The sequence below is a fragment of the Dasypus novemcinctus genome, chromosome 16 (assembly GCF_030445035.2).
Source record: "Dasypus novemcinctus isolate mDasNov1 chromosome 16, mDasNov1.1.hap2, whole genome shotgun sequence".
NCBI classification, from domain to species: Eukaryota; Metazoa; Chordata; class Mammalia; order Cingulata; family Dasypodidae; genus Dasypus; species Dasypus novemcinctus.
In genome coordinates, this window is record NC_080688.1 from 33,138,444 (window position 1) to 33,153,290 (window position 14,847).

At 37.1% G+C, this 14,847-nt stretch overlaps 1 protein-coding gene across 2 annotated transcripts in view; it reads right to left on the reverse strand.

Moving 5' to 3' along the window:
- The window catches only part of SMCHD1 (structural maintenance of chromosomes flexible hinge domain containing 1), a 171,177-nt gene that overhangs the window by 34,398 nt on the left and 121,932 nt on the right, over window positions 1–14,847 (reverse strand). For both annotated transcript variants that reach the window (XM_071208495.1, XM_004455865.5), the window contains 5 exons: window positions 14,231–14,383; window positions 2,751–2,877; window positions 2,469–2,588; window positions 865–950; window positions 128–250 (listed from right to left, as the gene is read on the reverse strand). In XM_071208495.1, the coding sequence (XP_071064596.1) occupies window positions 128–250; window positions 865–950; window positions 2,469–2,588; window positions 2,751–2,877; window positions 14,231–14,383 (609 nt within the window). The remainder of the gene's footprint in view (window positions 1–127; window positions 251–864; window positions 951–2,468; window positions 2,589–2,750; window positions 2,878–14,230; window positions 14,384–14,847) is intronic.

The window sequence follows — 14,847 nt, forward strand, 5'->3', positions numbered from 1 at the left end:
AAAAATCAAAAGTGTAGGAGAAACAGACCCTCTTATTATAGTTATAATGTCATTTTTAAACAAGGCAAGATGTAAACAAACAAAACAAAATAATGTCATATGCCTCTTAAATGGCTTAAATGCAAACCTTTCCCAAAACATCTGCACTGCCTTTAGTGTAGTTTGGAAGAGTACATGATCTTCTAGGTTTTTTCTTTAGTTCTTCTTGTTCTGATTTCTTTCTTTTCAAAAGTGCTTCAATGTGTGCCATCTGTAATTTATAAAGAAAAATTAATTATGAAGCCAATTATACTTCCACCAGACTATAATGACAACTGAAAATCAATAATTTTGAAAACTCAACATAAATATAAATAAGTAGGCATTATTTTAAAAAGCAATTGTGATAGTAATGCAAAGATTCCATCTGATTTTTTTTTTAAATCTTGGTTAAGAAATACACTTCCTATAATAGGACTTTTTTATTTCTTTGAAACTAAGTTACACATATAAAAGAATTTAAGTTAAAAAAATTTGTATTTATATTGCATTTTGTTTCTTCCATTATTTTCTTTACCACCATTTATATTGAATATTGCTTTCACAGTCTCTTCAAGCAATATTCAAGATGATAAATTATTAATTGCATTTATTGGTTGCATAGCATTAAAAAATACAAATGTAATTTCTTTGAAAAGAGCACTTTGTCATTTTGTTAGCCCTTTTAATGTCTAATAAGTGTCTAGACTATCACCCACATATGTCTTTGTACCTCAAAACAATGGTGTCCATAACATTCCTAATAAAACATCAATGGTTGAAAAAAAAATTTATAGACTACAATTTAATAAAAAAGAAATCTTTCTTGTGTACTTGGAATTGTACCTGTTGTGCTGAAGGAATGTCAATATTATGTGTTTTTAGTTCATTCCGCAATTGTGCCTCTTTCAATTCTGCTTCTTCACGCTGGCCTAGAACAACAACAAAAAATCAATTTCTGAAAGTTGCCAAAACACAGTTTTTGGAAAACTATTTCATTTTCATTCCTTTCTTTTTCTTTAAATGCTTGATGCTAAAATGAAATGTGACGTGACTCTTTTTGAAATTCAAAGTTAAACTTAAAATCTAAAATTAAGGTTCACCTTTTTTTATATAAAATGAGAAGCAAAAATAATGCAGCAAAAGGACATGCTATATTATACTGGATCAGTCATTCAATTTTTTATTTGTTTTTTGTTTTTTTCGGTCATTTAATTTTAATCCATATGACTATACATATGTTATTGCATAAGATTGTTCTCAGAACGAAATAAGACCTTATAAAAACAACTTCAGTGCTATACAAATGATATTTTATTCTCATTATTTAGCTCCTACTCTCCTCTAAATGTCCTTGACCTGGCTAATAATACAAAAAGACTTTGGGGCAGGCAGTAAATATTTGTTGGTTAAATGATCAAATTTTTCATTATTCAATTAATATGAGGCCAACAACCATGTGGAAATAAAACCATAGGGGAAAACAAATGAAAAGAGAAAGAGATGATGGAGCACAATTCAGTAAATACCTTGTCTTAACTGTATACAAACATTATTTAGAGTCACTCAAGAATAAGTTACATCATACTGCATGATCAGTGTATGTTCATGGCATGATGTACTGTATACTTTTTAAGTAAAATACATATACCCCATGACCCAAATAAAATTAAATTATCACTCCCTCAGTGATACTTTCAAATAGCAGCTTTTGCCAGAAGTCAGAGTTAGATAAACATTATCACTGTATGCCAAAAGTCTAAAAAGTAAATATTCCATAGACCCAAATTTCTAAGTTTCAGAAAACCTCAAATTTGTATAGATATGCAGGATGTAAATTTATTTAAAATGAAGGAATAATTTCTCTTAAAAGCTATCAAATGACTAATAACAAACTTTTCATTACTACCTTTCTGCAGCAACTGGCAATAAACTTGCAGTCTAGGGAAAGCAGATAAGGAACAGAATATAGGGAAACGGACTTTGGCCCAGTGGTTAGGGCGTCCGTCTACCATATGGGAGGTCCGCGGTTCAAACCCCGGGCCTCCTTGACCCGTGTGGAGCTGGCCCATGCGCAGTGCTGATGCGCGCAAGGAGTGCCGTGCCACGCAGGGGTGTCCCCCGCGTGGGGGAGCCCCACGCGCAAGGAGTGCGCCCGTGAGGAAAGCCGCCCAGCGTGAAAAGAAAGAGCAGCCTGCCCAGAAATGGCGCCGCCCACACTTTCCGTGCCGCTGACAACAACAGAAGTGGACAAAGAAACAAGACGCAGCAAATGGACACCAAGAACAGACAACCAGGGGAGGGGGGGAAATTAAATAAATAAATAAATAAATCTTTAAAAAAAAAAAAAAAAAGGAACAGAATATATTTGTGTCTCACGCTCTTAACTTTCTGCTTTACCATACCCCAAAGCATAAATTTTTATTGCCTCTGAATACAAAATGACTTACATTTGATTTCATTAAGAAGCTGTTTGCTGGTTTCAAATAAACTTCGATACACAACAATAGACTTAGATAATCGGTCCTTTTCTTTTGTAAGTGCTGCCATTTGTTGCTGCTTCCTTACATCTAAGGAAAAAGAGTCAGATAATTTAAACAATGTTAAGATTGTGAATTTTCCAAAATATATTAGAGCATGATTAGTTAATAAACATGTGAAATGAAAAGCAAAACAGTTATTTACATTACCATAACAAGAGAATTTAATCATCCATTTTCCTAGAAACTTACCATTGTAAAACATAAATGGTAGGATATATGGTTCTAATGTTCTTGATAAAGCTGGTAGCTGAGGCTCAAATATAATAAAATATTCAGTACTATCCCTTCCAGGACTATTTTCTGCCAGCACAAGACTCTATACAAATGAAAAAAAGCAGGAAGGAAAAATCAGATTTAAAAAAATATTATTCCATGTATAAATGTTACGAATCTCATTGTCCTGTTTTCAAATAACTGATAAATTTTAAAGTATACTCTATTTTCAAAGTAGTGGCAAAACTAACTGATTTTAGATTTACTAAACATTCATTAAGACATCACAACCACCATAACCCCAAGACACAAAACTTTTTACCTTTTGGTATTGTTCTGAAAGACCAAAGAGCACAAGCAAGTCATGTAAAAATTACATACATAGTGGAAAATTAAAAGCATCTTTTGTTTAGGACCAGAAATATCAACGGCTACTTATATCTTAAGGTGCAAAATCTTCATTCCCAATCTTCACGTTGAAGCAGTGTGCGACAGCAATGGTGTGAAAGTTATAAAAACAATCACAAAGAAATGCCCAAAGCCCAGTGCTGAGTTTAAGTTACAGCTGTTACCATGGAAGTAGACCCACCAAGTCCCAGGTGACGGCACAAGATGGCCCGAAAGGCCCTACTGAGTTGTTTTTTAAAAACTGTATTTTCTTCATTAATACCCCAAAACACCTTTGTTATATTTTAGCTTGATATACTTTAACTATAACATATAACTAGGACATGATGCAAATATAAATATAAATATTTATATCCCAAATGATTTTAGTCACAGTTGTATGGGAAAAAGTGCTAGCTGCTGCTGTTGTTTTTTAAGACTACAATAACACAATGTACAGACAGAAAAGTAAAATTTTTTAAAACTGTATCAATAGGACATTGTAGAACAATCCATGAATTAATAAAATTATAAGTTATAGCAACAATCCTTTTTCCCAAAAAATACAGAATAAAAGACCTCCATTAAACCAATCATGGATCCCATTTAGTTTCTAAAAATTGTTTTCAATGTACTTACATGAAAGTAAACACATAAAAACATAATTGTTTGCATTTAAAAAATAGCTTTTTGCTTCAGTAACTTGCTTTCAGCACTCAATTTGTTGATATACGCTTGTGAATATTTGTTAATCAATCCATGTGAAAATTTATTTGTAATATGGATATACTACACCATAACATCTATACAGCTGGTGGTGTTCAGGTTTATGAGCATGTAGGTTGTTAAAAATGTATAAATATTATGTACAATTCAGAATACATCTTTTTTTTAAGATTTATTTTTTTTCTTCCCTCTCCCCTCCCATCATGCTGTTTTTGCTGTCTGTGTTCATTTGCTCACGATCCTCTGTATCTATTTCTCTTTTTTTTTGTCTTCTCATCTTTCTTCTCTAGGATTTCCTGGGATTCAATCCCTGGGACTTCTGAGGTAGAGAGAGTTTCCCTGTCAATTGCACCACCTTAGTTCCAGGTCTCTGCTGCACTTTACCTTGACTCTCCCCTTCAGTCTCTCTTTTGTTGCGTCATCATCTTTCTGAGTGATTCACTTGTGCCGGCATTGGCTCACTGCACAGGCACTCAGCTTGCCATGCAGACACTGGCTCACCACGCAGGCACTCATGTGGGCAGTTGGCTCACCACGTGGGCACTCAGTTCACCATGTGTGGACTTGGCTCACCACGCGAACACTGGCTTGCTGTGTGGGCATGCTTTTTCTTCTTCTTTTTCACCAGGAGGCACCAGGGATTGAACCCGGGTCCTCCCATATGGTAGGCAGGGGCCTTATCTGTTGAGTCACATCTGCTTCCCCAGAATATATCTTTGAATGACTACAAATAAATACTTTAAGATGGATAACGAGAAATACAATGGCTAGTTAAAAGCTTATTAAAATAGGTAGAATCGAATTTCCCTTCAAAAAGGCTGTCCATCAATCTATCCTCTCACCAGCAGCGTATAAGAGTTCCCAATTCCCCTGAAGTTGGTCAATACTTAATATCAATCATGAATTTTTTTCCTAAAGAGACGAAATAGTAATCCACTACTGTGGTGTCCACAAATATGAACTGTTGTTTTAACTCTGTCAAAGATGTTTATGGTACAAATGTTATGGCATATAGCAAACGTTCATCTTCAATGTTAAATGTTCCTTTATGTCTTGTTTAAGGTAGCCTAGCCTACATCAAAGTTTTATAGTTTCTAATCCCTGGTACAGAGTCATCAAGGAAAAAAGATACATAAAATAAGAGAAATGAACAGGACTGCAAAGAGTACAAAACTGGATCCAAGTATAAATGGGAATTTGGTATAAGAAACGGACAAATGCATAACAGAATGAAACTTAAGATGCCTCTTTCAGAAATTTTCAGATCAAATAGACTGAGAATTTGAAAAATAAAATAAACATGAGCATTTATAATTTAGATTATAACTTTAAACAAATAAATACATGTTCTTTTCAAGCAAATGTGAAACAGTCACAAATATTGTTCATGTTCTGGGCCAGTGTTCCCTAAACTTCCCTAATGATAAGAATCACCTGTTTGTTAAATATCAGAATCCAGAGCCTCACCTCAGACCTATTATATCAATATGTACGGCAGGAGGCAAGCAAGACTTCAGAGTTTTATATTTAATTATTCAATGATACTAGAGACCTCTAGTGGTTAGACAAAATTTTATGGACAACATGAAGCCTGACAGCTACTGGGAAACTATGTCACTGCCTTAATATTTAACCTTAGAAACCGTATAAAGCGATGTGGACCACTGACCATGAGGTGCAGCGATGCTCAGAGATGTATTCACCAAATGCAATGAATTTGTCATGATGATGGAGGAGAATGTTGCTATGGGGGGAGTACTGGGGTGAGGGGTTGGGGGGTACAGTGGGACCTCATATTTTTTAATGTAAAATTTTAAAAAATGAATTAAAAATAAATAAATAAAAAAGAAACTGTATAAAGCTAAGTCAGATTTCCAATGACTACAGGAGGGTCAAGCAAATAAACAGAAAAGTGGGCCAGATGTATTCTTCAAAAATAAACCTACTTTTCAAATTAAACAGGTCTCCCCATCCTTTTTATCAACATGCCTTTCATTAGCTAATTTTTATTAGAGTATAGGAAAATTTTACTTTACTCTCCACTGTAAGCACAAGTGTGAATATGGGAGACAAATGACACTTGCCCTCAATGTCAAGAGACGAGAGGAAGCAGAATGGCCACGACTGCCTGGAGAAGAGATGCATGGCCTGGGAGTAGTAGGTACTGTGCAGTCCCCCATACTGCTGCCCTTGGAATCCTGGCCTGGATTGCCAGACCTCTGGATTTCTCCAAGTAAGAAACACAGATCTTCATGTAAAAACTCCAGAACTTTATATGCTGGAAATTAATTAAAATGAAATGCTGCACCAACTGGTCGTTGCCAGACCAACAAGTCTGCAAGCCAAATACATCTAGCAGGCTTCCAGTCTGCAACCCTCAGAGTTATTAAAAACAATATGACATAACCAGCAAGATGGAGGCAGAGTAAGGAGCTCCTAGAGTCAGCCTGTGCTACAAGGCAGTTATAGCAATGACCTGGAACTATCTAAAGCACGTGTTTGGAGGCTCCAGGAGACCAGAAGAGCATCTTGCAACATCCTTGAAAGAAGAGAAGGAGGAGATTGCAGCCATCTGCAGAGAAGATCCCTAAGTAGAGCACTCCATGCCCTGGAGGCTGGTGCCCATCCTCCTCTGGTGGAACAAGCCACCCATCAAGAACTATTCTGAGGCTGCAACTGGAAGCTTCATTTCCCAGAAAGGGGGGAGGAAGAGATGGTTGGGCACTAACTTCAGCTACTGATTAGCAAATTCAGCATGCTATAGTATAATCCTAAAATCAGCTAAAGTTTGAACCTGTCCAAGTTGGAAAGGCCAGTGGCTGCCATCTTAATTCTGCCCCTAGAATGAAGGGAAGAGGGGTGGACTGAAAATCACAGTGCTGGTAGGGCCCAGCTTCTTTCCATCTAGATAGGATTGCACCTCTAGCTAAGCTGCAGCCCTACCTCCAGGAGGAAAGAAACTGGGGGGACCTGCATCAACCTCTCTGGATAAATACAGGCCATGCCGCAGAGGCCAATGATCATCCTACTTTGGCAGCACAAACAGCCCCAGGAGCTATTCTGTGGCTGAAACTGGAAGCTCCATTCCCAAAAAGAGGAGGGAAGAGATGGTTGGACACCGATTTTGGCTACTGATTAGTAAACTCGGCTAGCTAAAGTATAATCCTAAAAACATCCAAAGTTTGAACCTGCCCAAGTCTGAAAGAGGCCGACAGCTGCCTTTTTAACTCTGCCCCCAACATGACAGGAAGCCAGGCTGAGTGAAAATCACAGTCATGGTAAAGACCGGTTTCTTTCACCCACATCGGTCTGCAGCCCTAGCCTAGTCTTCAGCCCCACCTCTAGCAGGGAGGAAGCTGGCGAGCCCTGCACCATCTTCTCCAGGTAACCCAGGTATATTCAGCTGGCACAGACTGAATAACTGGAAGTCTACCAGGGCAAGTGCAGTCATTATTGATCTGCACAGCACAGACTGCTGCCCCCACCTGCAGCTCCATTCCTGACCAAGGCAGGGGGAAAAGCGGCATGAAGCTTCATCAGTCTCTCTGGGCAAGTACAGTATAGTTGTGTACAATTTGGGTTATTACACAAGACTGGCTCCGTCCATACCCCTGGCACACAATGAGAGAAGCTTCATTGGTTCCTGGGGCAATGAGGGCAGCTTAAGCCTCCCCAGCTTACAGCACCAACTACACAATTCCTTGGCTCCTACTATATAACCAGCAAGGCACAAAGGGCAAGAAAGTCTAAAGTGAGAAACTACACCCAGAATAAATACATCCAGTAAGCTAGATGCCAAGACACCAACAAAAGATTACAATCCACATCAAGAAACAGGAAGATATAGCCCAGTTAAAGGAATAAGATAAGCCTACAGATGACATAAAGGAGTTGAGACAACCAATCACAGATGTTCAAACAAATCTCCTTAACAAATTCAATGAGATGGATAAAGAGATTAAGGATATTAAGAAGACACTGGATGAGCACAAAGAAGAATCTGAAAGCATATACAGAAAAATAGCAGATCTTATGGGAATGAAAGGTACAATAAATGAAATTGAAAATACACTGGAGGTATCTTGGACATACCCTGGTCAGCTGACAGGGAGATGAAGAAGGTCAACCACCAAACCAGGGAGCCAAGAGTGCCTACAGTTGCAAGCAGGAGAATTGCATTCATCATCCATGTGGAATCTAAACCTCCTCTTGATGTACAGGGGGACTGGACATAGCCATCCCAGGTCCACAAGATGGAGGAATAGAGTATGGATTAGAAGGGACTTACTGGTGTTCTCTGGGAAACTATTGTGATTAGTAAGGGAAGAAATTGTAGTAGTGATGTGGAGAGGGTGGCCACGGTGGCTGCTGATGGTCAGGAGAGGGAAGAAGAGATATGGTGTGGGAACATTTTAAGGATTTGGAGTTGTCCTAGGCAGTGCTGCAGGGACAGATGCTGGAAATTGTGTGTCCTGTCGTGGCCCACTGGGTGGACTGGGGGAGAGTGTGGACTACAACGTGGACTACTCTCCATGTGCTGCTGCAGTTCTCCAGAATGTATTCGCCGGGTGCAGTGGGTGTGCCACAATGATGGAAGAGTTTGTTGACGTGGGAGGGGTGGCGTGGGTGGGGTGGGGGGTATATGGGGACCTCATATTTTTTGAATGCAACATTTAAAAGAAAATAAAAAAGGAAAAAAAATACACTGGAATCATGTAATAGCAGATTTGAGGAGGGAGAAGACAGGATTGGTAAGTTTGAAGACATGGCCTGTGAAAGCATACATACAAAAGAAGAGATGAAGAAAAGAATGGAAAAAATTAAACAGGCCCTCAGGGAACTAAACAAGAGACATGCAAATATACGTGTCATAGGCGTTCCAGAAGGAGAAGAGAAGGGAAAAGGGACAGAGGGAATATTTGAAGAAATAATGGTAGAAAATTTCCCAACCCTATGGAAAAACAAAGATATCCATGTCCAAGAAGCACAACGTACTCCCAACCAAATAAATCCAAATAGACCAACTCCAAGAGACATATTAATCAGAATGTCAAATCCCAACGATAAAGAGAGAATTCTGGGAGCAACAAGAGAAAAGAAATGCATAACATATAAGAGATACTCAATAAGATTAAATGCAGATTTCTCATCAGAAAGCATGGAAGCAAGAGGACAGTGATATATTTAAGCTACTGCAAGAGAAAAACTTCCAGCCAAGAATCTTACATCTGGCAAGTTTGTCTTTCAAAAATGAGGGTGAGTTTAGAATGTTCACAGATAAACAGAAATTGAGAAAATTTGTAACCAAGAGATCAGCTTTGCAGGAAAAACTAATGGGTGTGCTACAGCCTGAAAAGAAAAGACAGGAGAGAGAGGCCTGGAAGAGAGTCTAATGAAGATTATATCAGTAAAATTAAATAAAAGTACCAAAAGAGTGGTGAGAATAAAATATGACAGATAAAACCCAAATATTCAGGAATAACCTTAATCAAGGATGTAAAGCACTTGTATTCAGAAAACTACAACTCATTGTTAAAAGAAATTTTAAAAAGACCTAAATAATTGGAAGAGCATTCCATGGTCATGGATTGGAAGACTAAATATAATTAAGTGGGCATATATATAAGGTATATAAATATGTTCAAATGCTCATGGGGCATTGCCACAGTGGGTAGGAGAGTCATACAACAACTGAAAGAATACTGAATTCCCATACTAGAGAGCTCTGCCACATTCTCTAAGGGAACAACAACAATCCTCCAAGTTCAGGGGCAATAACTAGTGAAGAAGGATAGTCCACTGATGGGTTCTTGATATTGACAACTCTCTGAGCCTTTGCTCTTGAAATTGCAACTTAGCCTGGTGTTGTAGGGTGCCTAACAGTTACCTCATGAGAGCCTCCATGTTGCTCAAATGTGGCCTCTCTCTAAGCTAAACTCAGCATATAAATGCATTACCTTTCCCCCAGCGTGGGACATGACTCCCAGGGATGAGCCTCCCTGGCACCAAGGGATTACTAACAAGCACTAGCTGGTGATCAACTGGAAAAAGACATTGAATAAAAGGGGGAAAAGGTAAAGACAAATGAGTTTATATGGCTAAATGACTTCAAAGTGAGTCAGGAAGTCATCAGAGAGGTAACACTTATGCACATCTCAGCAGGATTTCATGGAATGTCAAAGTAGATACTACCCCAAATAGTGGGGCTCCTAAGGGCTCTGGAGACATCCAGGTCCTATGGTCAGGACAGATAGCCTTGGAGTTTGTGCCTTGCCAGTGGGCCCCACTTTGGAGGTTGTGCTCCCGAATGTGACAGAGTTAGACTCAGATGTGACTTATCTACACATGCCTCTCATGTCCCTTTTATCTGAACCTATAGTTGGTGCTGGAGTTGGTAGGTGTACGTCCAAGAGATTTCAATCTCTAGGCTATCCATGTACCAGCTGGGTCCTGAGTCCAGCTGAGTGGCAACACCTACTCTCTGGTTCATTGGACTTACCCAGGTCAGCTAACACGGAGGTTGGGATGGTCATCCACCACCATACCAGGGAACTGAGAGAGTCTGCAACTGGAAACAGAGAATCACATCCAGCTGCCATGTGGGATCTAAGCCCCCTCTCGATTTAGAGGTGGAGTGGATACTGACATCCCAGGGTCCACACAATGAAGTAATGAAATATGAATTAGAGTGGACTTGTTGGTATTTTACTATAGAATTGTTGTGATTCTAGCAATGGAAGAAACTGTATCACTGATGTGGAGACAGTGGCCACTGGAGGTGCTCAAGTTAGGGAGAGGGAGAAAGTGGTGCAATATGGGGCCATTTTGGGGACTTGGAATTGTCCTGTATGACGATGCAATAGTAGATACAGGTTATTATATATCCTGCCATAACCTACAGAATTGAACAGGAGAGACTGTAAACTACAATGTAAACTATAATCCATGCCTAGTGGCAATGCTCCAAAATGTGTTCATCAATTGCAATGAATGTATCATACTAATGAAAGAAGATACTAATGTGGGGAAAATTGGGAAGTGTGAGCAGTGGGGCATATAGGAATCCCTTATATTTTTTTATGTAACATTTTATACAATCTAAGTATCTTTTAAAAATAAATTTAAAAATATTTAAAAAATAAGTATCATTAAGATGACAATTCTAATCAAATTGATATACAGACTCAATGCAATCCCAACAAAAATTCCACTAGCACTTTTAAAATAAATGGAAAATATAAGTTTCAAATTTATTTGGAAGGGTAAAGGGCCCTGAATAGCCAGAATCATCTTAAAAAGGAAAAATAAAGTTGAAGGACTCTCATTTCCAGACTTTAAATCATATTACTTAGCTACAGTGGTAAAAACAGCATGATACTGGCATAATGAAGACAAATAGACCTATGGAAGCAAACAGATAGTTGAAAAAAAGACCCTCACTTTTAGGTCAAGTGATATTTGACTAGCCTGTCAAACACACCATCTCAGGCAGAACAGTCAGTTGAACAGATAGTCCTGAGCGAACTGGATATCCATAGCCCAAAGAAGGAAAAGTGGACCCCTATTTCCCACCTTATACAAAAATTAACTCATAATAGATCAAAAACCTCAACATAAAGCAAGAACCATAAAGCTTCTAAAAGAAAATGTAGGAAAATAGCTTCAAAACTTGGTGGTAGGTGGTAGATTCTTAAAGGAGATAAGAGGAGGACTGAGATGGACCTGATGTTTAATGTATATAGTAGTTTTAATTTAGCTTTACTGTAAAAGTTTAGAAATGTACAAAGTTGATGGTAACACATTATATTGAGTAACAGCTGGTTTATATATGGGAATGTGGCTGAAAATGTTAATCTAGGGATGTGTAGCAGTTTGATATGGCTTATGAATTCCAAAAATAGAAATTGGATTATGTTTGTAAACTGGTCTGTCCCTCCAGGCATATTAGAGTATACTGGATTCAGAGGTTTTGCTTTTACTTGATTAAATAATGATCAAGGCTTTGATTGGGCAAAGTCAGTAGGATGATGAATCTCCACCCCCTTGGTGGGCGGGGACTCAAAGAAACTGCAGCACAGAGAAAGCAGTTTGGAGTCTTGAGCCGGAGCCCTGGGAAGTAAATTCAGAGGAGCTCAGTCATGAGGAAAGAGAGGAGGCTCAAAATAAACACCCTTTATAAAAACCAATTGATTTCTGGTATTTTGATTCAGCACCCCTTTGGCTGACTAATACAGGACGTAAATGACAACTGAAGAAAGCTAGAGAATAATCAAGGGACTGAAGAGCACAGTAAACCCAGAGGTGGATAAGAACTGCAGTTGATGGTAGAGATGCAAGAGTGTCCTTTGTGATACACAGTAGATGTATGTACAGATATACATGGTGGAGGAGCATGGGAAAAAATACAATGGGAATGACCTGTGGACTGTGGTTAACAGCAATACTGTAATATTCATGCATCTATACCAAAGATGTACTATGTTGATAATGGGGGAGTATTGAAAAATTGTGCCCAATGTATGCTATGGACCATGGTTAGTGGTAACAGTCTGATGATGATATCTCATAATCCGTTAACAAATGTTCCACCACGATGAGGTGTGCTGACAGAGGGTTATTGTTTGGGAATTCTGCACATGTGCATGATTGTTTTGTCTACGTTTACAACTTCTGTCATAAAAATACATGTAAAGAATAATAATAGGGTAGGTCGGGGGGGAAACACCAAATATAAGGACTATAGTTAATAGTAAGATTCTGACAATATTCTTTTATAATTTGTAAAAAGTGTCTCACAACAACGCAAGGTATTGGTGGTGGGTTGATGTATGGGACCCCTGTATGATATTATGCACGTTTGCTTTGTAAGTTCACAACTTTTACTCTGCACTTGTTTATGTATGTTCACGTATAAATGGTATAAAAAATAATAATAGGGTGGGTTGGGGGAAAAATACTTTGGTCAGTAATAATATTTTGAGGGTGCTCTTTAATAATTAGTTTAAAATGTTTCACAATAATGCAAGGTACTTGTGGCAGGGTCAGGTTTGAGAGTCCTGTATGATGTTATGTATGTTTGTTTTGTAAGTTCACAGCTATTACTATACATTTATTGTTTATGTATGTTTATAGATAAGTGATTACTTCAATAAATTTTTAAAAAAACAAAAAAAAATATGATGTTAACATCAAATTAGATAGAAAGATGAAAAGGACAATAAAAAATACAAGAGAAGGTGACCATTTCAAATGTGTTGGATTACAGAAGAATTATTCAATAAATGATACTTAGTAAGTTTAAAGTAGGCTAAAAATAAAATCCAATCAGATCAAAAATTAAGATTACTAGAAATAGCATTGGGAATATAATTCTCCTTCATATATTAAAAATGTCAACCTTACAAGTGGCAAAATAATTTTTAAAATATAGGAATGTTGATTAGAATTTTAAAAACTGGTAATATCTAGGGTTGGCAATACTATGAAAATGCATGCATATTTTTGGCAGAAGTTTAAACTGAAGGACATTTGGCAACAACAATCAAAAGGTCAACATGTGCATCCCCTGTGTCCAATGAATTCTATTCCTAGCAATTTCTTAAGGAAATAATCAGATATATGCAGAAGATGTATATAGAAAAATGCTGATGTAACATTTACTAAGAAATATATTGAAGATATATTAAACAGGAAAATAAGATTTTTAAAACAGTACAATTATTACATTAATATAATTTTATATTAATGAAATTAATGAAATTTTATCATACACATATATAAATAATATACACAGAAGATGTGTTCACTATTAGTGCATGCACTGAAAAGTCTGTAAAGCTATATACTTATAATCATTATTATTTCTGAAGGTATCTGTATTCCAGTGATTACTTTTTTTTATCAGTTCTTATACATTTTTTTTTAACACAAGTAAGAATATTTTCATTTTGGAAAAGAAAAAAAAGAAAAATATAAGCTGATTAATTTTTCTAGAAATGTTTATGTTTTACCTGGGGTATGTTTTATTCTGTTTCTATTCACAGAATGGCAGCTTTTCAATGAAACATGATACACTGTCACAGAAGCGAATAAATCACCAGACTCACAGAAAGGTGGTGTCATCCACAGTGAAAAAAACAGCCTTACTAACAGTAATTATGATCATGGGTTCAATCAGTAATAGTTTAGAGCAAAATCACAAAATATTTCAGGTGACTTCCCAATTTTTATGCTCTAATTAGTATATTTTCATAGCCATGCATAGAAAGGAACAGGTATCTTAATATGGTAGTTTAAAGTATTAAAGACAGAAATTTTGTCTACCAAATGGTATAAAACTTTACCGTGATTTCAGCTGAACCATTCACAAAGGGAAATTCAAGCGTCCTCACTTTCCCAATAAAGAGTGGTATATCAGTATCTTCTGCATTAGAACCTTTGATAGTAGCTATTACAGTGCCAACCAAATCAATTCCAGTATGATTGCTGTACTCATCCTTAAAATAAATAATGGAAAATAATTAGAAAAACTTGCTAGAGTAAATCCAGAGAATGGCATGTATAAATAAATAATGACATATTCTAGACCCCCAAATATTAAATTACGATTCTTCTTAATCCAAGCCCAGAATTCGGTTTTAAGATTAAGTGCTCCAGAAGAAATAGTCCCAGAAAGCCATAAAAAACCCAGAGACATATATCTAATACAACGGCTCCTATCTTTATAAATTACAAGGACCCCACTTAAAAATTTCACCTTCTTATATACTTGCAGCATCTACTAATGTGAAAAAATGCTTAACAGAAAAGTATTATCAACTTATAATGGCTTTTTAATTATCTTATTAACTTCAACAGCATCTGTATGCATTTAAAAATCAAGAGAAACATCTATGTGTGAAATATCCTGTACTGTTCGGACAATGTTTGGTGCATATATGGACTCAAATACCCCTTGCAT